The sequence below is a fragment of the Carassius carassius genome, chromosome 45, assembly GCF_963082965.1.
Source record: "Carassius carassius chromosome 45, fCarCar2.1, whole genome shotgun sequence".
NCBI classification, from domain to species: Eukaryota; Metazoa; Chordata; class Actinopteri; order Cypriniformes; family Cyprinidae; genus Carassius; species Carassius carassius.
In genome coordinates, this window is record NC_081799.1 from 24,437,382 (window position 1) to 24,460,234 (window position 22,853).

The window sequence follows — 22,853 nt, forward strand, 5'->3', positions numbered from 1 at the left end:
TGTCTGATCACCGCGTGAATCACGGACAGTCTGGCCGCGATGGCGCTGTCGTGTTATCGCGAGATTTCAATGATTGTCGTTATTTCAAAGATGGCGGCAGAAGCGGGATCTGTGCCTGAGAGAGACACAGCAGAAGGGTGAGAATCAATAAAAACATGCTTTAATAAAGAAAAACATTCATATTGAGTGATTAGAGACGTGATCAGATTTACGTCGTACAGCTGTGATATTAATAGCGCGCTGGGGTTTGCTCGATCTCCCTCTGTTTAAGTTAATATCGTGTTTGTGTGCTGCTGGATCGGTTTGTTTCTGTGAGGTTCGGTTCTATTAATTTGATGTTTACATACTGAGATTGTTTAATGTATTCTATCCTGATTTGACCTTATTTACCTTTAAGGTCCTTGCTACAATAAATATATAAATAATAAAAAATATCGTTCATTATGTTCTCTTTGTGTGTGTGTGTGTGTGTGTGTGTGTGTGTGTGTGTGTGTATATATAATATTATTATTATTATTATTAGCAGCTCTGTCAAATGATTAATCGCATACAAAGTAAAAGTTTTTGTTTGCAAAATATATACGTGTGTGTTGTGTATATTTATTATCCATACGTAAATGCAGACAGTATATTTTTTTAAATTACTTGCATGTATTTATACATCTATATTTATTCATACAATTTAAATACAAATAAATGTATTTAATTTATAAAAATATTTTTCTGAAATATACATGCATGTGTGTGTATTTATATACACAAAATAAATATACACAGCACACACACACATTTAAGTTACTGATCATGTCTTGTAGGTTTAATATCTCATATTGTCACGTGTGTTTTTTCAGAGATGCATCATTTGGAGATCTGACCACAAACATGGAGACAGAGTCGTCGAGTGGAAAAGAGACTATGGTATGACATTTCTCACATGATGAATCATATTCAGCATAAAATCAAACCACATGATTTACATTATTAACAAATATTATGCTCTTATTGTGAATGATTTATAAGTGGATTTATCTTCTTTAAATGTTTATATAATGATTATATTGTTCTATAAAAAAATTATGATTTTTATGTTTTTACTATAATTATGTATTATACAGGTATATTTAAATTATTTGTATAATTAAAATTAGCTTTTATTTTTATTTACGTAGTAAATTAATATTTTGAATTAGCCGTTTTACTTTTCATTTACTTCTTTGTTATATGTAATTCATTTTAGTTTTTATATGTTTGTGTTTAGCTTTAAGTTTTATTTCTATTTTAATTTATTAAACTTCATTATTTTGATTACTTGTCAAAGCAACATTTGTAATTTTTTTTTTTTCGTATCTAATCTAATATTTATATTATTTATTTAATCGCTATTTCAGTTAATTACATAGTTTTATTTAGTTTATTTTTAGTTAATAATTATTTTTAGTTAAAATAATGCTTCAGCGTAATCCTTTATCATAATCCATTCTCTTTACATAAGTATAACATTTTGTGAATAAAAAGTCCTAATATGTTTTTAAATACTCATGAATCAAGTTAGCCGCAATGTGTCGTTGCACAAATGTGTTGTTTTTACATTTTAAAGCCATTTGATTAAAGGCTTTGATATTTTTAACACCACTCAAGTGCCTTGGATTTATGAGTGTTTTGATGATACAAAAAAATCCTGCATCCAAAGAGCACCGATTTAGGGATTTTTTTAGTTATTTTTTTTCCATAATTTTGAATGTCGTAATTAGGGTTGGGAATCGTTAGAAATTTTCCTATTGCGGTTCCATTAAAATCATTAAACAACTATTAAAATATTGTGTTACGGAAAAATGCACAATACTCAACTACTCAATGTTACCTTAATTTAAATATTGGAAATGTCAAAATTCAACAAATCACATTCATAAGTTATTCATAAGTAGGGTTGGGTATTGTCAGGAATTTTACGTTTCCAGTTCTGGTTCCATTTAAATGAACTATTATTATCTTTTTTTACTGTTTTACCTTCATTGAATGTATTGTTGCTGGAAGTTAGTGATTAATTGTGAGTAATGCTAGTCCATCAATCAGCATGTGCTTCAAAGCTGATGCCTTTTACGCTATCAATAACATTTAGCTTTTCAAGCAGGAATAAGCTGGTTGGCCACTTAACGAGACACTTGTTCATTTCTTTAAATGAATCGAATATAAACTGTTATACTTCTAACCATGTATACACGCACTCCATAAAGCCCCTGTTTTACAAATAATAGTGCAGTCAGGAGATGGTGTGATGAAATGAGTGGTTTCCACATTTTTAAACATTTGAAATGCATGAAAATATTTATTTTTCTATCATTTTGTTTATCACTCTTGAAACGACCTGTACACTAAATAATCTAACCCTCATACATACATAAGGGAAGTCGTGGCCTAGTGGTTAGAGAGTTTGACTCCTAACCCTGAGGTTGGGAAAAGTCCTAATATTTTGTTTCTATGTCCCTGGATCACTTGGAAAGATGTCACATTACAGAAGTCAGCTGGCTTGAGAATGTGCTGAGTTTTGTGTTGAGATTCAGTATAGTGTCTGTGTGTGTGCTCAGGACACGGCGGGGGACAGTTCGGAGGCGGCGGACGCACAGACAGGATCTGGAGACGATGAGAACGGCCGTCAGCTCGGAGAAGTGGAGCTGCAGTGTGCTCTGTGCATGAAGTGGTTCACGGCGGACACGTTCAGCATCGACACGGCGTGCGTTTGTGTCCTGACGCAGATGGACGGGTGTCTCACATGCATGTTCTTACTCTGACCGTTTCTTCCCTGCAGAAATTGCCTGCCGTTCGTCACCAATTATGTGTTTCACTGCAATGTGTGTCACCACAGCGGAAACACATACTTTTTGAGGAAACAAGCGAGTGAGTGGATCAGTTTGACTTGCTTTTGGATGCTGCTGTTTGAATTGTTACGTAGCTGTTATGCAGTGTGTACTAGGGCTGCACAATCTGGAGAAACAAATCCAGTTTTTTAATATAAAAATTGTTTTAAAAAGAAAATTTCAAGTTTGTTGTGCTTGTTTGTAAGGCTGTGTAATTTTGCCCCAAATTTTGTAATTTAAATAAATATTGCTTTGATATTATTATTATTATTATTATTTCCCCCGATCCCTCTATTTAGTATTAATATTATTATTGTTGTAATTAATACAATTACTGCTAGTTGTTTTTCTTAAATATTATTGTAAATATTAATGGAAATTACAAAACAAATTGTATTTTATTATTAGAAATTAAATCATAATAATAATCATAATGAGAGTAATTTTAGTTTGTTACAAATGTAAAATTAAAACACTTGAATTTAAATCCATCTTAATTTCTTTCATTTTCAAACATTAACCTTTTATTTTTTACAATAACCATGATAATAATATGATTATTATTAATGTTGTAATTATGTATCTCAATTGATTGTGAGAATTACTAAATAAAAAAAGGAAATTTATTTTGCAATTATTTTCAATTATTATGTAATTATTTAACTCGTTACGATACTAATATGTCTTAATTTCTTAATTTTTTAAATGTTAAACCATCAAACTTTATTATAACTGTGATAATTGCTTATTTATGATAAAAAGTGCTAAATAAAAGCAAAAAATATATTGAAATTAAAAATAAAAATTAAAATTGTTTACAACTGTTAGAATACCAATATTTATGTCTTCATTTCTTTATCACACTTTTATTATTATTATTGATTACAATAATAATAATAAATATTATAATTGTTATTATTAATAAAATGTAAAAGATTACTAAATGTAAAAAAAAAAAATTACTTGAAAAAATTTATGTTTGCACTAAACAATTTCGTTTTATTGAGATTGTGTAGCTCCAGTATCTGTATTGCATTCAGCACAGCGTCATTATTGTTTAATGGTTTTATCCACAGATCTGAAGGAAATGTGTCTCACTGCTTTGGCAAATCTGACCTGGAAGTCCAGAACTCAAGAGGAGCATCCCAAAACTATGTTCTCTAAAGATAAGGTACGCTTTCCGCTGTAGTTAAGTGAATGCAGTGCCATGTGTTTCATGTGTGCTTTCAGTCGTGTTATGTGTTCTCTTGTGAAGGACATCATACCTTTCATTGACAAATACTGGGAGTGCATGACGACCCGGCAGAGGCCCGGCAAACTCACATGGCCTACTAATATCGTCAAGACTATGGTGAGTCATTTGAAGTCACTTGGTTCTCTGTATCGGGGTTTATGGAGCTTTAGAAAGGCTGACTCTTGTTGTTTGGACTCAGAGTAAAGAGCGTGATGTTTTCTTGGTGAAAGAACATCCAGACCCCGGCAGTAAAGACCCTGAAGAGGACTATCCCAAGTTCGGCTTGCTCGATCAGGTGCGACTTTATAGAGACCAGATCATGTGATCACAATGCTTCAGAATCACACACAAGTTCTTAATGTCGTGAAAATCTGACATGGTCTTTTGCACCCTCAGATTCCAGATTTTCAAATAGTTGTATCTAAATATTTTCAGATCCTAACAAACCTAACGTCAATGGAAAGATTATTTATTCAACTTTCAGATGATTTAGAAATCTGAAAATTGATACTTAAGTTTTGTGCTCCAGGGTCACATATGAAGTAGGGCTGCTCCGATCACGATCGGCGATCGTTAATGCGCATCTCCACTTCATTTTCAGCGTTTATTTGCGCATCTTCTCAGTTAACAATGGCTCTGTGTAGTAACAGCTGCTCTATGTGAAATCACGCACCTGAGGGAATTTACCGCTGATTAGAGAACCGGCTTTACTGACGAGATGCGCATTAACGATCGGCATCAGAGCAGCCCTAATGTGAAGTGCAGTAGGCAGCAATTAACAGTAGAATGCCATTGGTATGTTGCAGGTTTAATGCAATGAACACTTAATTAGCATTTTAGTCTCAGAAGGCCATGTCAAATAATGAATCAAGGGGGTGCATTGTGGGATACTTGTGCTCTAGTTGCATACTGCAAAAACTCATACGTCATTTGTATATTTTACAAATGCAGAAAATGTATGAAAAAAAAAAATCTAAAGTAATCACAAAAAATGGCAAGTTACCCATTCAATTAAACCTGAAATCTTGAAATAAAAATATTTTCTTGTAAAATGTACTCCAGTAATCTGCTTTAATTACAACTGCGTAAAATCATTTATTAAGTTGTATTTTGCAATTTTGAACATGCCCAGTTTTTCATTGTATTTATCTTAAGTCTTTTGTTCTAGCACGTTCTGTGTTTGGTTTTTCCACAGGATCTGGCCAATATTGGACCGTCGTATGACAACCAGAAGCAGATGACGGCTATCACGGGCTCTGGAGGGTTAAATGGTAAAACTCCACTCTAAACTCCAGAAATGATTAAAGCTGTATATTTGATCCCATTGCTTAGGGAGTGTCTTTAAAGCTGTGCGTTGTATTCCAGGTGGATCGACTTTTTCAGGTGAATATGGAGCGTTTCACGTGTGGAAGACTGATGTTTGGTGCTCCTGTAACTTCTCCTTTGCTTTGCATTGACTTGCTTGGGCTCATCTGCTCGATCTGCAGCACTAATTCATGTTTCTGTGTGCTTGCGCCCCCTCTTTACCCTCTCAGACACTGAAATCTAACCGTCATGGCTTTTGGCATGTTTGAGTGGACTGAGGAGTATTGCTTTGACGCTTAATGGTGTTTGTCAAACGCTGTGGCCTTTAGATTGAACTCGATCCCTGGGCTGCTCTGCTGCAAGCGTTTGGGCTTTAGGTTGATGTTGGATGAATCCGGCCGAGGTTTGAAGCTCTGTTTCTGTCACAGGTGGGCTTCCTCCAGCTGCTACGGGTAAAGGCAGAGGAGCCAAACGCAAACAACAGCAGCAGCAGGACGCAGCCGCGGCTGGAACGGCCAAGAGAACACGCAGGTACCACAAGTGCATCTTCAACTCATGATCAAATGAAAATCCACTCTATTTTGTAAATGCATTTTATTGATCTGGTTGCGAATTATTCATTTGTGCATGTTTAGTTTTTTTTTTGAAAACTGTAATGTTTAATCACAGTGTCATCCACCGCAAACTTGAATCTTGAATCTTTTTTGAGTGTGATGCCCACATATAGAAATTCAATCTGTCCTACATTTTTTTTTCTGTTTTGATCTGTTATTCTTGAATGTAAGTCATAAAACAGAAAAAAAGATAATGATTTAATCATCCTCCTCACGCACATATCAAAAATAGATGAACTGAAACCTTTACTTCAACAGGTAACAAACAAACAAAAAAACTTTTTTTATTTTTACATTTTGTTTTTAAAAATGTAAACAAAGCTTTTTAAATATTTTAAAAATATAAGATTTTTTTTTAAATATAAAGATGTCCTTGTAGAAGTTTTTTTTTTTTTCAAAAAAATTATAAAATTTTGTAGAATATATAATTTGATTAAAAATGATAATTTGATAAATTCTGTTAAGACTTAATATTAAGGTTCTATTTGTTAACTTTAGTTAACATGAACTAGCAAGATTTATTTACATTTTTTTTTTCTTTTTTTTTTTTTACATTTATTAATGTTAGGTAATGTAAAAAAAAATACATTTACTAATACATTATTAAAATCAAAAGATGTATCTGTTAATATTATTTAATAGACCTGATCTAACATGCGCTAATAACGAACAGTTGTATTTTTATTGCCTAATGTTAACCAAGAATAATAAATACTGTAACAAATGTATTTCTCATTGTTAGTTAAAGCATTCAATATTGGATACTTATTGTAAAGTGTTACCAAAATTAAGCCAAGACTTCTTCCATTAAATCCCCAAAAGAAGTAATTTAGAACAAAATAAATTTAGTTCAATTTGTTTTACTTGTATTATGAGATCTGATTGTGTTTTATTCTTTATTTATTTTTTATTTTTTTACATGCTAACATAGAAATTAGGACCTTTTAGAATTTAAAAACACATTAAATTAGTATAATTAAAAATGTAATGTCTTAAATATTTGAACAAAAAATGAGAAATATTTAAAACCGTTAGTTAATTTCAACATTTACGAATACATCATTATAATCAAAATATGTATCTGTTAATATTATTTAATCAACTTAAATTAACATCATCTAATAATGAACAGTGCTTTTTCACCCAATTCCCAAAAATAAGTAATTTAGAACAAAATACACGTAGGTAAGTTATTCCTGATTGTGTTTTATAGATCTGATAAAATATCCTAAGATTCTGACGTGGCATTAAATGAAAATATACTCCTGCTGTGTAGATCTGATTGTGCTTAGCTCTGGTTTAGTGACCCGCTGTTCTCAGCGCAGCGCCTGCCACCTCATGGTTATCCTCTCGAGCACCCCTTCAATAAAGACGGGTACCGCTACATCCTAGCCGAGCCGGATCCCCACGCTCCCGACCCGGAAAAACTGGAGCTGGACTGCTGGGCCGGGAAGCCCATCCCTGGAGACCTGTACCGCGCGTGTCTGTACGAGAGAGTGCTGCTGGCGCTGCATGACCGAGGTACACGTGTCATCCATAACATCTGACCTACAGAGGCGGCCAGAATGATAAGAACAATACACGACAAAGATGATAATCAGAACCAAAGCAGATTTATTTAACAGGTAATGACGCAGATCTATTCTAGAAAAGGGGCGGGGAACAGCAGCTCATTTACATTTAAAGAGACAGGCACGAAAACTGCATGTTTCTGCTTCCACTCAAAATAGGCATCTCTGTGCTGAAACTTTACAGACACATTCTGGGGACTTTATATTACATAATGTAAAATGTGGCAACATACTATGTTACCTTTAACAGAAGTTAAATGATAAAGAAAATCTTTTTTTTGAAAGCATCCTCATTTTACAGCATTTTTACACAAGTGCCTGAACTTTTAACAGGACTGTAGCTTTGCGTCTTGGAGATGTTTCCACAGTTCTTCAGGATCGAGTCTGTCTCAGTTTGTTCGGTTTCTTCATCTTATTTTCAGACAGACTGATGATGATCAGATCTCAAACAAATATCTAACTGTATTGTTGCAATTAATGGAAAAAGGAAAGTTTGGGAATGCAATCTGATATTTCCTACTGACACACTACAACAAAAGATATAAATAAACGACTTAAAACCATTATTTAGCTAGTGTTCTTATCATTTTGGCCACCTCTGTAGATAAACCTCCTGCTCAATTGCTTACTGCATTCTTATATCGATTTCAGCTCCGCAGCTAAAGATTTCAGATGACCGCTTGACGGTGACCGGAGAGAAGGGCTACTCGATGGTCCGAGCGTCTCATGGGGTCAGAAAGGGCGCGTGGTATTTTGAGGTCATTGTGGATGAGATGCCACCGGACACCGCGGCTCGACTGGGATGGTCGCAGCCTTTAGGTCTGTCCTGTAACAGCACTGCTAACACTTACAGAAGCGTTCGTGTATTTACAGCATCCGTCACATGTCTCTCATCTCAGGAAACCTTCAAGCTCCTCTGGGTTACGATAAGTTCAGCTACTCGTGGCGCAGTAAGAAAGGAACACGCTTCCATCAGTCCATGGGAAAGCATTACTCTGACGGATACGGACAGGGCGACGTCTTGGGCTTCTACATTGAGCTTCCAGACGACACCGAAACCGCCAAGGCTCTGCCTGACACATACAAGGACAAAGTATGAGCACATTAAATCTTTTTTTTATTTGACCCCCAGATGAAAATGCGATTTACTTAAAGGAATAGCTTATCCACATATGAAAATTTACTCACGCCATCCAAGATTAGTTAGTTTCTTCATCAGATTTGGAGAAATGTAGCATTGCATCAGTGTCTCATCAATGGATGCTCTTCAGTGAATGGGTGCCGTCAGAATGAGAGTCCAAACAGCTGATAAAAGCATCACAATTATCCACACCACTCCAGTCCATCAGTTAATGTCTTTTGAGTGGATTTTGATTCGAGGCGACAATTTGGGATGGACTTTTTCACGGCAGGAAGTGTTATTATGTATTATGGCCGGTAAATAACTTAATGATGGATTTGTTTCCTACAAACACACAGCTTTTGGCTTCTCCAGATGTTAACTGATGGATTGGAGTGATGGAATGGATTTTTTTCATGTTTTTTATCTGCTGTTATGAGTCTCATAATGACGGCACCCATTCAGTGCAGAGGATAAATGTATATATACAGCTCTGTGTTGGTTAATAAATACATTTATTAATCAAACTGCTAAATAATATTTATTTTAAAGTTTCTTTTTTCTGCTCAATGAAAGCTTACATTTGTTTTTTTTTTTGTAAAATATGCATTTTGTTCATCAATAATTTACATGGTAATTAGTAGTTGAACGGACAGAGCCTCACGGTTCGGCATACATGTGATCCGCGGATTAATTGCAAACTTTAAACATAATAGAGTGAAAGATTATAAATTGTACGTGTTTACACACGCAAGCAATTTTAAACCATTCCAACAAAAGGGATCTCTATTTGTTTCTCGTGCACTGTTTTCTATGCACGTTTCACTGAGTGTGAACACTGAACTGAATCCTCTGAACAGACACATACACAACACATTTTGATAACACACCAATCTCGACAATCATTCTGGTAAAAGAATAAAAGGTGAATGAAAACAGCTGAGAAAGAAATTGGATCTGTATCATTATATTGGATCTGTGCTTCAGCTCTTAAAGTGACAGCAGCCTATAAATAACTGCTGCGGTCAGCAAATGCTTATCAAACAACAAAACACTTTGTCAGGCCATCCTTAAAAATATTCTTGTTTGCCGTAACCCGACCGACCCTGTCAATTTATCACCGACTCAATTTATTTATTTTTTTTGCTTTTAGTCCGACCGACTTGCCGAATTTTTTAAATTTGCGTTAAGACCGACCAATTATTTTTTTACTCTTCAAACAACTAATACCAAACGCAATAAAAATACTATTAATTATATTTAAGTATTGTAAATATATAAATTGCCTTGGCCTACATACAAATGAAGGCTATCTTCTTTAATTAAAAAAAAAAACCCTTGACGTCATCGGTGTTTACACGGATGTCACACTGTGGCCTGTGCGTTCGCTTCGTCTCATACTCTCACTCACTGTCAGAGTCAACGGCTCACGCTTGGTAATGATGGCTGCGGCTGCAGTAAACTGAATGTTCGCGGTCACTGTTCAAAGTCATACGGGTTCAGGCACCATAATACATCTAAAAAAAATCATTAAAACAGCTCGACACCGCTTTAACTTGGCACAAAGTTCTGGAAAAACTGTGCCCAGATCTTTTCCCATCCCTTCTCCTCTCTAGTCTAAAACCGTGACCGTGTCGACTGTCACTTTATGTTCGAAAATCTATTGCATGAATCAAGCACGAATCAGCCAACACAAGTTTCGAAAACGAAAATAAGAAAATGATTTTAACGACCTTTTCTCGGAGCGCGTCCAGGTTTTTTTTTTTTTTTTTTTTTGAACAGGCGTCACACAGCAACTGCAGCTTCGGACAAACACGCATAACAGCAAATAATACTTCTGCACAATGTTTCTCTTTTTACAACAGAAATGTGAATTCAGCCGGTATTCAGTCTCATACAGTTTCGGGCTTGAATCGCCTAGGGCTGTCAAAATAGCTGAAAAAACTAAATTCAAATTTTTTACTTAAATATGATCAAAATTCGAATTGTACTCAAATTTTAAATGCATAATTTCAGTTAGGGTGAAGAAAAGCTTTTTGCTTCTCTTCTTAGGCTCAAGATAGCGCATCGAGCAAAATATTACTGCATGTTTATTCAAAGCATTAGAATACATGACTGTGAAAAAAACAATATTTAAAATAATGTTTATGAACCAATTATTATTAATTAAGTTGCTTAAAGAACTATAAACAAAACAGCATCATGTATGCATGCATTGTTAAATAAATAAAAAGGGCGGAAAACCAGTCACACAGGATACATTTTTTTCATTTAAAAACATGAGATGCGCGAAATATGCGTTCTGTGTGAACGGCTTGGTTTCAGTTTTGATGTAAACAAGATCTTCTCCACATTGATTTTTTTATTTTTTAAGTGGCTTCAACTGGATAGGCTAACATAACCTTATAATGCAATGACACATATATTGTCATCGCATCTGGTGCGCGTACACGAGGTGAAAGATGAGAAAGCAGATAGTGCGTGTCGAGCTCGTCCGCCTTTGAAAGTTGTGTAGACACAGCTGTGCGCACGGCCAGATGGAATCGAACACGTACCAGGGCTCATAAGGCAGCTTCCTTAATGCACACCTAAAATTCATATGCGCATTCGAGTGTGGATTTTTATTTTAAAATCGACAAATATTAGAAAAAAAATTTTTTTCTGATAGCCTAAGAAAATCGCCTATGCGATTTTTTTTTTTTTTTTTTTTTTTTTTTTTTTTTTTTTTTTTGAAATTTAATCGTAAACACAGCCATGTTGAAGCCTGCAGTAAATGTTTTGCATTATGGCAGTCCACTCTGCTTATTGTTTTTCGAAAATGTTGCACTCTTGTTTGTCATTTTGCACGTAACTTCACGCCAATAAATCATCAGAAATATTGGTCTTTACCAATATATTGAATATTTACATTCCTCCTGCCTGTTGTCCGTGGATTTACCTATATTTGGTGTTATTTGCCGTATAAAACTTTAGACATGCAAAATCAATTTTACAATCGATTCAATGAACACTCGTCACTCAAATCAAACAGGATTTTTTTCACAAAAGTGACAACCCAAGAAAGCAAAGTAAACCTTCTCTCATTTGTAGGTTGCATTGATACGTAGCGGTGGTTGCAAGTAAAACAGTACCTCATTTTTTTTCTCACCTGAAATTCATGCAATAAACATGTTTTTGACAAAGATTTAAATTTGTTTGTGGTCTATATAACCTGCATCAAAATGAGGTTTGCAATGATGCGCCCGAAGGCACGGGTTGAAGACCCAGTCAGTGACGTCACGATATGCTAATTTGTTTAAATTCATACCGACGTCATCACCATCACAAAAATTTACTGTTTTTTTTCACATTGAAACTTGAAAAAAAAAATATAGACGGACCTACCGACCCTTTTTTTTTTTTTTTTTTATTACTGTTACTGCAAACCAAAATATTTTTAAGGATGGCCTCAATGATCTATAATTTATAGAGTGACCACTTTGCAGTGTTATTTTACCCCAATTATAAAAATGTTGTACCAGAATAACAGTAACTTTGTTCCGTTTTATTTGGCTATGCTTGTAATTTGTTTTTATTTATTCTTGTCTCTTTAATAATGTTTGAACTTTCATAGTTAGGCTAGTAGTTTTTCTGCTGTGTTATCCAAGAAGTGCTTGGCTTTAAGTTATAAATGGGAAGCAAAGTTACATTGAAATATTTTTTTCTTTTCTTGCTGATCCAAAAACCGTGAGATTTGTGATCTGTTGAGCCGTTTATGATAATGTTAATTTTTCTCCAAGGCGCTGATCAAATTCAAAAGCTACTTGTACTTTGAAGAGAAAGATTACGTGGATAAGGCCGAGAAGAGTTTAAAACCCACCAGTTCCAGTCGAGTGAGTGTTTCACTGCATTATATTCATGTTCACATGGTTATTTGATTGTGATGTCATCACTGATGCGTGAATTTTTATTTTGTTCAGATTATATTTTTTAAGAACGGGGTGAATCAAGGTGTGGCCTACGAGGATCTGTTCGAGGGCATGTATTACCCCGCCATATCCCTCTATAAGAGCTGCACGGTACGTGAAAACCGTCTGAAAGATGTGTTTTCTATTTTATGGGAGTAAATCTAGGCAAGCAGATGTAGTCTGTTTAGGTACTAGGATCTAATATGCTGTTTAATCACGCACAACCACTCATGCACATACTACCATTCGCAAGTTTGGGGGATGTTTTTAATGAAAAGTGTCATTTAATGTAACATGTAATTTATTCCTGTGCTCAAAGCTGTATTTTCAGCATCATTCCTCCACTCTTCAGTGTCACATGATCTCCAGAAATCTTTCTGATATGCTGAGAAACATTTCTGATTATTATCAATGTTGAAAACCGTTTATTTTTGTGTAAACTGACACATTTCATTTCTCAGGATTATTTAATGAACAGAAAGTTAAAGAGTAACTAAACCCTAAACCAACTTTTTTTAATTACTGATCTATAAGAATGGGGCTTTATTAGTGCTGTTCATTGATTCGAGTAACTTTTTTGACATTTGAGTATAAAGTGTTTTAATTCTACAATATATGGTGTAAAAACGTGTGAGTGCTGCCCTCTTCAGGTTGAACGGTGGCTACTGCAGTTGATTTTTCCTATTGGATGTTGCGGTGGCAAGTGACGTAAGCGGTTTCCAGCTCACCACGCCCCTTGGTACGAGCTACCACGCCCTTGTCAGTATAAAACCATCTTGTTCCATCAAAATCACTGTAGTGAGTCAGGAGTTGGAATTGCGAGTATTGGTAATGACCAGAATAAACTATTATAGCATCTATTTAGCATAGCAATTATATAGTTATTTAGATCTTCAAGTTAGCGTAGATTTATCTGTAATTAGTTCAGTGGTCAGGATGGTGTGTGTAGTGTTGCTGGTTGCTACAGCACAGCTGGACTGCATAGTTTACCAGCAGACTTTAAAATTAAGCGCCAGTGGTTGCATGCACTTGGCCTGGAAGACCGTGAGTTCCCACCTAGACCTCGAGTGTGCAAACTGCGTTTTACACGGGATTGCTTCTCCAATGTAATGGAGGTGGAAATGGGCTTCTCCACACAGCTCGCGCTGAAAAGCGACGCGGTGAGGGAGGTAAGACCGCAGTTTGAGCCAGCGGCTCGAATTGATATGAACAGACACCTCGACACCCTCCACTTCAGGTAAAAGTGGGGGAGAAAAGTCCTCTACTTCAAATGATCGCTCTGTTGCAAAGCTACTTGCGTCATTACAGTCACTCTCCATTTTAGCGTCTCTGACAGCAGCTGTCAATCAACCCGTCACTGCGGGTCTCAGGATCACGCCGCACTCGCTCAGCCCCGCCCTAGGTTCGTCCCCTCTATCTCCGCTGTGATCTGCCCACTTTTCAGCATTTTTCAAATATTGTCAGTGGGTGGAGTCAGGCTCGGAGCAGGGGTTTAGTTACACTTTAAAAAGAACAGCATGTTTTGTAACATGTCTTCACTGTCACTTTTTAGCAACTGAATGGATCCTTGCTCAATTTTAAAATTCAAATATTTAAAAAATTGTACTAATCTCAAACTTTTGAACACGAGTATAGGTACACATTTTTTCTTCTTTGTGCTAAGCTGAATAAGTTTGAGCGCTCAGAGGTGTTTATCAAAGAGTTTGTCTGTATACTCTGTCCGTACACTAGATGGTGCAGTTATGAAAGAGTTGAGATGATGTTGAAAGATTGTCACACATATGAACTGAAATGAGTGGATGCTGTTTCCTCTTTCCAGGTGTCTGTTAATTTTGGACCTCACTTCAAATACCCACCGAAAGACATCAAGTATCAGCCGGTGAGTGTCAAATCCAAAGTTTTTTTAAACTTGAATACTTTTCCTGTTACCATAGTTTTTGATATATTCATGTTGGAGATATTTCTGTTATAGCTGATGTTTTGTGCTCATTAAATCATTGCAGTGCCACACTGACTGATACAGAGACTTAAGTCATTGTACTCCCCATTATTATTAAGGGCTTTGGCTCAGCCCTTGATTCCAGAGAAGACATTAATGCTGTGTGTGACGTAGTATTAGTGCATACAGGAGATTCATGGGAACTGGCTGGGAAGGGCCTTGTTTTTGTTTTGCTTAAATCTTTTTGTAAAAGAATAAATCGCTGTGCATACCTGTGTCATGATATATGTAATGTTGTTTATATATTATTGACTATAAAAAGCTTTTACATTTGTATTTTCTGTTTTAATTTTAATTGAGTCATTTTGTTGTTTTTGTCATTTTCATTTTATTTGTATTTATTTATTCGTTTTTTGTTTGTTTTAATGTCTATATAGTTTTATTCAATTTTGTTTAGCTTTTCATTTGAGTAGATTCACGGTAAACTAAATGTTCCGACAACTAGCTGAAACAAAATTGTTGAAAAATGTTTTTAGTTTTTTAAATTAATTAAATAAATAAAAAATTATGCATTTTATTTGTAATTTTTATTAGGTATTGTTTTAGTCTAAACATTTTTTTTATTACTAGTATTATAATTTTTTTAGTAAATAAAGTGAAACTAAAAAAAAATGTGAAAGGTTGCTTTGGGAACTGCCTAAAATATATATATATTTTATACTTGTCATTTTTATTATTATTTATTTTTCAATTATTTTGTCAATTTTTTTTATGGTTTTAGTTTTTATTAACTGTAATAAATGTGTACCGTATATATATGCATTTAAATCAAAATGATATAATTAAAAATATATATTTAAAAAATGATCATTTTAGTGAAAAGCACTGTAGGAAAGCATGCATTGATATTTACAACTGTTTTACTCTGTTTCTTTCTGCTTTAGAATTCAAATTTGCTTGCCAACAATAAATGTTGAATTTGAAAAGCATCACCCTTCATAAGCCATTTTATATCAATATTTTGCATTTAATCTTAACATATGATTATATTTGAGCTATATTGCCTGATATGAGTTTCTGCTTTATGTAGAGTTGAAGTACAACAGTCTGTGATGTTTTGAGCTGTTATTCATGATTGCATCATCGAGTGTTTGTTGTATCTCATCAGATGAGTGACATGGGTTGGGCTGCTGTGACTGAACACACACTGGCTGATTTGCTGTACCACGTGGAGACAGAAGTAGATGGGCGACGGAGTCCCCCGTGGGAGGGTTAAATCCATGCCAAATCCACCACCCAGAAGGCTGAAAACAGGTTTCCATGTACCATTCTCAATAGCACACAGCATTCTCTGTTATGTATTATTAAATCATTAGGTTACAGTCATATTCTCCCATTGTTTTCTATGCAGCATTCAAAATGACTTTTTCATAAGTCAGCTTGTATTTCTCATATTTCGGTTTTTATTTTTTGAAACCTCACACTGCACCAGATTGTGATGTTTATAGATGAATCCGACTGTACGTGAACCTGTGTGTGATGTGCTGTGTGTTTAACAGTGTTCTCAGATGCCATGGGTTTCCATTCATGGTTTTTATCAGCTGTTTATTTGTTAATTGATTTGTTGTTATTCAGATCAGTCATTTTTTTAGAAACCATGTTTTATACACAATCTTGTTTTAATAAAGTAATCTAAATGGCATTTTTTGTTGTCTTGCATCATATGTTTTATGATATTTCTACACTGTTACAATTCAGTATTTATTAATGCAATGACCAGAAAACATTTGCTCACTGATTTTATCTTTTATTTACAAATCAAGCAAATAAAACATAATAAATCTGTTTGTTGTCATTGTTGTTTTAAATATGAAAGCATTATATATATATATATATATAATTTGCACTTTTAACAATCTCCATTGAGGAAGCAATCGTGTCTTTTACATGAGTCAGGAATTATGAGGATAATAAGAACAACGTTTTTATTCCTCTTCTGCAGTATCATTTACATACTGATCCATATAAAAAAAAATTTGTAATATTAAAGCATGAAAAAGACATTTGCAAACTGATTTTGTGTTTTATCTACAAACTGAGCATATAAAATATAAATCTGTTTTGTTTTTTGCAATATGAAAGCATGAAAAAAATTGAGCATATAAAACAATAAATCAGTTTTTTGTTTGTAATATAAAAAGCATAAAAAAGACATGCAAACTGATTTTGTCTTTAATTTAAAAATTTAGCATAAAAAATATAAATCAGTTTTTTATGCAATATGAAAGCATGAAAAAAGACATTTGCACACTGATTTAGAATTAATTTAAAAATTGAGCTTATAAAACAAATAATTTTATTGTAATATAAAAGAATGAAAAAAGACATTTGCACACTGATTTAGTCTTTTATTTAAAAATTTACCATATAAAACAAATCAGTTTTTTTGTAGTATAAAAGCATGAAAAAAAAAGACATTTGCAAACTGATTTTGTCTTTTATTTACAAACTGAGAGTATAAAACATCGAATAGCGGTTTTTTTTTTTGGTCATGAAAACTTGAGAAAAGTAGGGGAGAGCGGGGTAAGTTGTCACACTTTTCAAACTGTCTAACATTTAATGAGCACCGTAGATCAAAATGATATAAATGTCATACCAAATGAAAGAATGAAGTCTTGGGCACATATGTTGTTTTCATTACATTTTCATATTTTATATCATTACGGAGTTGTAGACTGTTGAATAGAGAATGTGCACTTGTGACAACTTGCCCCATCAGCAGGTAAGTTGTCACACTAGACTATCTAAAAATAAGAACACAACTTTTTAATTCTGATTATTGATTTTAACTTTAAAATTCAACCAGAACTGGAAATGTAAAAAAATCATGCCTATAGAATTTTGAAAAAACTATTATTACAATCCAAACAATACACATTTCAATCAAAACACGTTTTAATGGGCAAGACCACTTTACTTTGAACTTTACTTTGAACTCAAACGTTCTCTGGCTTGCACATAGATCCATGATAACTGAATGAAATACTGCAGATAACTCAACATGTTTAACTTAAGCTTACAAGCTTAACTTAACATGTTTAACCTCTGAACAAAACAGATTCCCTGTATCTGACTAATCAGACTCATCTTCAGAGTCATAATTCTGGCACACCTAAATTGCTTGGACCGAAGTGCAAGCATCATGGGCCCATTTGTTGATTTTTACACATTTTACCCAGGACTCTTTTGGACAAATGTTTGAAAATGGCTCCACAAAGTCGAGGCAGAAGCACTCTTCATCATCTGATGATGACTCTTCTATTATTTTTCTTCTTTTAACTGCCTTGTTTTTAGTTGGTCCAGATTTTGACTCGCATACAACAATTTTGAAACCGCTTTTAGCTAGATTCAGCCTTATTCTTTTCAATTTCTAGTTGCTTTTCTATTTCTAAGAATTGCTCGAGTTGGTAGTCCGCTGTCAGCAATAGCATTGCTGGGTTAGGGTTCTGTGTGTTTTTTTGTACTGGGGCAAGTTGTCATATGTGACGACTTGCCCCAAAGTCATTGAGACAACTTGCCCCAAACTGACTTGTGTGCTAAAGTTGGCTAAATCTCAAGGTTAGCTCAATTTAGCTCAAAAGTATCAAAAGAAATGTTATTGTCTCCTCTATTTTGTGCAAAATAATAATTTTTAACATTCATACCTAACAAAGTTGTATTGCATACAATTTAGAGTGGAAAATTTTTACTCTTTAAGCCAAAAAATAAGAAAATTGTGCTAAACTCAGATTAGAGCGATCTTGACCACATTTGAACAGGAAATTGACTATAGAAGAAGTCGTCACACAAAGTGGCTATTTGATTTTTGAGATAGAGCCTCAAGTTTTGGAGTTATGTACAGTGTGACAACTTACCCCGCTCTCCCCTACTCAAACCCTGCAGACTGTAGGGGTTTGTAATACAGTAAATACAAGTCTTTTCAATAAGCACTGGCACTTTAAACAACCTCTCCAGTGAGGAAGCCATCTGTCTTTTACATGAATCAGGAATTATGAAGATGAAAGGACGGTGTTTTGTTTTGTCCTCTTCTGCAGAAGTCATTCAGAACCCTGGCTGGATAAGGAGCGATATATGGGATCAGCTGACTGCCCCCTGTGCTACAACAATGGAAATACAAAGGAGACGTTTTTTACTTTTATTATTGTGAATTATATTTGTCAATGACATTAATATTCAATGTTATTAACTGAAAATAACATCCCTTGCTCTCTCTCTCTCTCTCTCTCTCTCTCTCTCTCTATATATATATATATATATTTATTTTATTTTTTTGGAGGAACTAACCTTTTAATCAAGCCTACAACCTCAAATATGTGTAACTCCCCAGAGAGAGTTGAAGTGAATGGATGAAATGCTTTTCAGTGAAAAAAAAACAAAAAAAACTCACATAAAAAACTGCGAATCTTCAACATATTTGGCATGACATTCCTTTTTAAGAGCTATTTGTGGAGCTATAAATATCATATGACAAATGTTTCTGGAATTTTGCGACAGGTGGGAATTATTTAAATACAAGTGTAAGTTGTAGCCTAAATAACAGAATTTTCTATTAATCAAAGCAGTCACACATATTTTTTGTTAACTGTGGCTTTTGCAAAGTCAGAATTGTAAGATATAAACTCAGATTTATATCTCAGAATTAATAAGAAAAGTAATTGTGACTTTTTAGCTCACATTTCTGACTTTTTTCTTGCAATCAAATCAAAGTTTATTTATAGAGCACTTTTTTAAAACAACAATTGTTCACCAAAGTGCTGTACAAGCACAAAGCTAAAATAACAGATATTGACTCTAACAAAACACATAAAACAGCTCTTACACTGAGTTGAATGCCAGATAATAAAAATAAGTTTTAAGACTGGATTTAAAAACAGCAAGTATCATTTAAGGGGCAAGTTATTCCAAAGCTTTGGAGCTGCGACAGCAAAAGCCCAGTCACCCCTGCTTTTGTTCAAGGTACAACCAAGATTGATGGATCATGCGGTTGTATTAAATCAGAAAGGTCAAGGTCAAGATAAGTCGAGATAAAAGAATGTATGAACCTTTCAAAATCATTAAAAGACAATAAAGACTTTAATCTTGATAACTGCCTCAACTGGAAAAAAAACCCCTAGATTTAATTACTGAATTAATTTGTTTATCCAATTTAAAATCACTATGCATTATAACACCCAGTTTTTTAACATTTGGCTTTACATATGATTTTATAACACTCAAATCTACATCAAGGGTGTGTCACAGTTGTTGCTAGGTCTAAATACGACGACTTCTGTTTTTTCTTCATTGAACATTGAAAAATTTGAAGCCATCCAGGCCCTAACCTCCTCAAGACAGACCAACAGTGGTGCTATAGAGTTTGCATCTTTCCATTTAAAAAATGAGATGCCTTATTTCCTAAAAATGAACCCTAACATATGTAAATATAATGAAAATAAAATAAGGTTCTAGAATAGAACCCTGAGGGACACCACACGAGAGAGAGATGCAGAGAATGACACAAAATCTCCCAAGGTGAACTGATAAACTTCTGTCTGACAGATAAGATCTAAACCACTCCAGCGCAGTTCCCCAAACTCCAATGTAATGCTCCAGCCGAGAAATCTGGGTGTTATGGTCTACAGTGTCGAAAGCAGCCTTAAGATCCAGGAGCATGAGGACAGCATAATCACTGAGTCAGTAGCTAGTAACAGGTCATTAAAAACTTTCACTAGGGCTGTTTCTGTGCTGTGGAGTGATTTAAAACCAGACTAAAACACATGCTGCAAACCATGTTGACTTAAAAAGTATCATAATTGAGTAAAAACAACCTTCTCTTATATTTTGGAAAGGAACGGAAGTTTTAAGATAGGTCTAAAATGATCAAGAATCAAGGTCTCCAAATTTGATTTCTTAATCAATGGTTCCACTATTGCATGTTTAAAATTTTTAGAGGTACAACTCCTGAGGCAAGATTACTATTTATGATTTCCTGAATTTTCGGTCCAAGGGTTTCAAAAACATTCTTACAAAATCGAGAAGGAATGATATCTATTAAGCAGGTAGATGGTTTCTTTTTAGCTAAGATGTCTCTCATAAAGGAAAGAGACAACTGGTCAAAAACAGCAGAGCAGATAATGGTGAATGATGAATCTTTTTTCCACACAATTGAGTTTATATCTAACAATTCTGACTTTTTCTCGCAGTTGCGAGTTTGTATCTTTAAATTCTTGGAATTATGAGAAGAAAAAAAAGTGAATTAGTTGAAAAATGGCCAACTAATTTTTATGAACCTGTTTTGGCTTCCATAACTTTTTTTCTTTCAATCTGATCAAAATTTTGTTTGGATAAAGCTCAGTCGGACCGATTGAGGTATTCAGATGAAGTCCTTTCAATCAAATTACTAGCCCGCTATTTGTGTGCATGTAAACATAGCTAGTTTGTGTGTGTTCTTACACGTCTCTTGAAGATTCGGTTCAGCAGCCGGTGTCTGTGTCCGCCGGATTCATTAGGACTCCGATGGATGAGGTGAGTCTCTGAGCTGTTCTTTGGGATCAAAATGCTGCGGTCCAGATCTGGTGTTCTTGTTCCTCGTGGCCCGAACACATTCAGGTCTTTGAAGCACTCGGTCTCTATCATCTAAATTAATTGTATAAATGCATATTTGTCACCAAAAACCAGTTGTGAGAGTAAATCTTTTAAAACTGGGATTTATACATCATCTGAAAGTTGAATAAATAAGCTTTCAATTGATATATGGTTTGTTAGGAGGACAATATTTGACAGAGAGATTTGAAAATCTGGAATCTGAGGGTGCTAAAAAATCTAAGTATTGAGAAAATCATCTTTAAAGTTCTCAGCAATTCATATTACTAATCAAAAATTAAGTTTTGATATATTTACAGTAGGAAATTTACTAAATATCTTCATGGAACATGAGATTTACTTAATTTACTAATGATTTTTGGCATTAAATTTTGATCCATACAACATATAGATGGCTATTGCTACAAATATACCCCAGAGATTTAAGACTGCTTTTGTGCTCCAGGGACACACATAAAAAGTTGAGCATAAATTGTCCTTCTTACTCTGATGTTTTTTCCTTACCTCATTCTGCCAGGGCACTGTCACGCTTCCCGTGTTAAACTTGCTATAGAAATGTTCATCGACCTCATCAAGGCTCACTCCTTTGACGGTAGAGAACTGATCGATGTCCAGGACGTCTGCGCAGTAAACGGCTCTCGGCTGGTGGAGAGAATAACATCACACGATTGTTTGACTTTATTGACTTTGTTGACTTTATTCTCGTAATATTTCAACTTTAATCTCATAATATTTCGACTTTATTTTCATAGTAGGCCTATTATGACTTTATTCTCGAAACATTTAGACTTTATTCTCGTAATATTTTTACTTTATTCTCGAAGTATTTCGACTTTAATCTCGTAATATTTCAACTTTCATCTTGTAATATTTAGACTTTATTCTCGTAGTATTACGACTTTATTCTCGAAATATTTCAACTTTATTCTCGTATTATTTCGACTTTATTCTTGTAATATTTCGACTTTATTCTCGAAACATTTCGACTTTATTCTCGTAATATTTTGACTTTATTCTTGTAATATTTCGACTTTATTCTCGTAATATTTGCACTATTCTCAAAATATTTAGACTTTATTCTCGTAATATTTCAACTTTATTCTCGAAACATTTCAACTTTATTCTTGTATTATTTCGACTTTATTCTTGTAATATTTCGACTTTATTCTCGTAACATTTCAACTTTATTCTCATATTAATTTGACTTTATTCTTGTAATATTTCGACTTTATTCTCGAAACATTTCGACTTTATTCTCGTAACATTTCAACTTTATTCTCATATTAATTTGACTTTATTCTTGTAATATTTCGACTTTATTCTCGAAACATTTCGACTTTATTCTCGTAATATTTCAACTTTATTCTCGTATTATTTCAACTTTATTCTTGTACTATTTCAACTTTATTCTTGTAATATTATGGCTTTAATCTCGTAATTTTATTTTTTTCAACGATGCTCTAAAACACTATCGTAGTAAAGACATTTATAATGTTACAAAAGATTTCTATTTCAGTTAAATGCCGTTCTTTTTTTTTATTTTATAATCATCGAAGAATCCTGAATACTAAAATGTATCAGTTCCGAAAAGATATGAAGCAGCAAAGCTGTGTTAACATTAAAAAT

The 22,853-nt window shown here is 34.1% G+C and overlaps 2 protein-coding genes across 6 annotated transcripts in view; one reads left to right on the forward strand and one right to left on the reverse strand.

Moving 5' to 3' along the window:
* ash2l (ash2 like, histone lysine methyltransferase complex subunit) lies at positions 1 to 18,809 on the forward strand. Of its 4 annotated transcripts, XM_059538565.1 has the most exons (18): positions 1 to 137; positions 852 to 918; positions 2,586 to 2,731; positions 2,807 to 2,895; positions 3,932 to 4,026; positions 4,111 to 4,206; positions 4,289 to 4,384; positions 5,285 to 5,360; positions 5,437 to 5,472; positions 5,823 to 5,925; positions 7,312 to 7,529; positions 8,231 to 8,398; positions 8,479 to 8,672; positions 12,479 to 12,571; positions 12,659 to 12,757; positions 14,466 to 14,525; positions 15,754 to 15,899; positions 18,680 to 18,809. In XM_059538565.1, exons 1-17 carry the CDS (start codon positions 40 to 42, stop codon positions 15,859 to 15,861), a joined length of 1,842 nt encoding a protein of 613 aa, XP_059394548.1. In that variant the 5' UTR covers positions 1 to 39; the 3' UTR covers positions 15,862 to 15,899; positions 18,680 to 18,809. The 4 variants fall into 4 exon arrangements, with proteins under 4 accessions (XP_059394548.1, XP_059394547.1, XP_059394549.1 ...); XM_059538564.1 differs by lacking the exon at positions 18,680 to 18,809 and having other exon boundaries at positions 15,754 to 16,113; XM_059538566.1 differs by lacking the exon at positions 18,680 to 18,809 and having other exon boundaries at positions 5,455 to 5,472; positions 15,754 to 16,113.
* The window catches only part of grk5 (G protein-coupled receptor kinase 5), a 12,896-nt gene continuing 8,583 nt past the window's right edge, over positions 18,541 to 22,853 (reverse strand). Inside the window, exons 14-16 of one of the 2 annotated variants that reach the window (XM_059538569.1) lie at positions 21,732 to 21,869; positions 21,078 to 21,260; positions 18,541 to 18,737 (exon numbers count right to left, since the gene is read on the reverse strand). In XM_059538569.1, the coding sequence (XP_059394552.1) occupies positions 18,723 to 18,737; positions 21,078 to 21,260; positions 21,732 to 21,869 (336 nt within the window). In that variant the 3' untranslated portion in view covers positions 18,541 to 18,722. Of the gene's footprint in view, positions 18,743 to 21,077; positions 21,261 to 21,731; positions 21,870 to 22,853 lie in introns of both variants that reach the window. The other variant, XM_059538568.1, reaches the window with a different exon arrangement.

Coding starts and splice junctions, on each gene's coding strand:
- ash2l (XM_059538565.1), top strand. CDS start 40: ATGGCGCTGTCGTGTTATCGCGAGATTTCAATGATTGTCGTTATTTCA. Junction 5,473..5,822: donor AGGTGGATCGACTTTTTCAG/GTGAATATGGAG, acceptor TTTCTGTCACAG/GTGGGCTTCCTCCAGCTGCT. Junction 8,399..8,478: donor GGGATGGTCGCAGCCTTTAG/GTCTGTCCTGTA, acceptor CTCTCATCTCAG/GAAACCTTCAAGCTCCTCTG.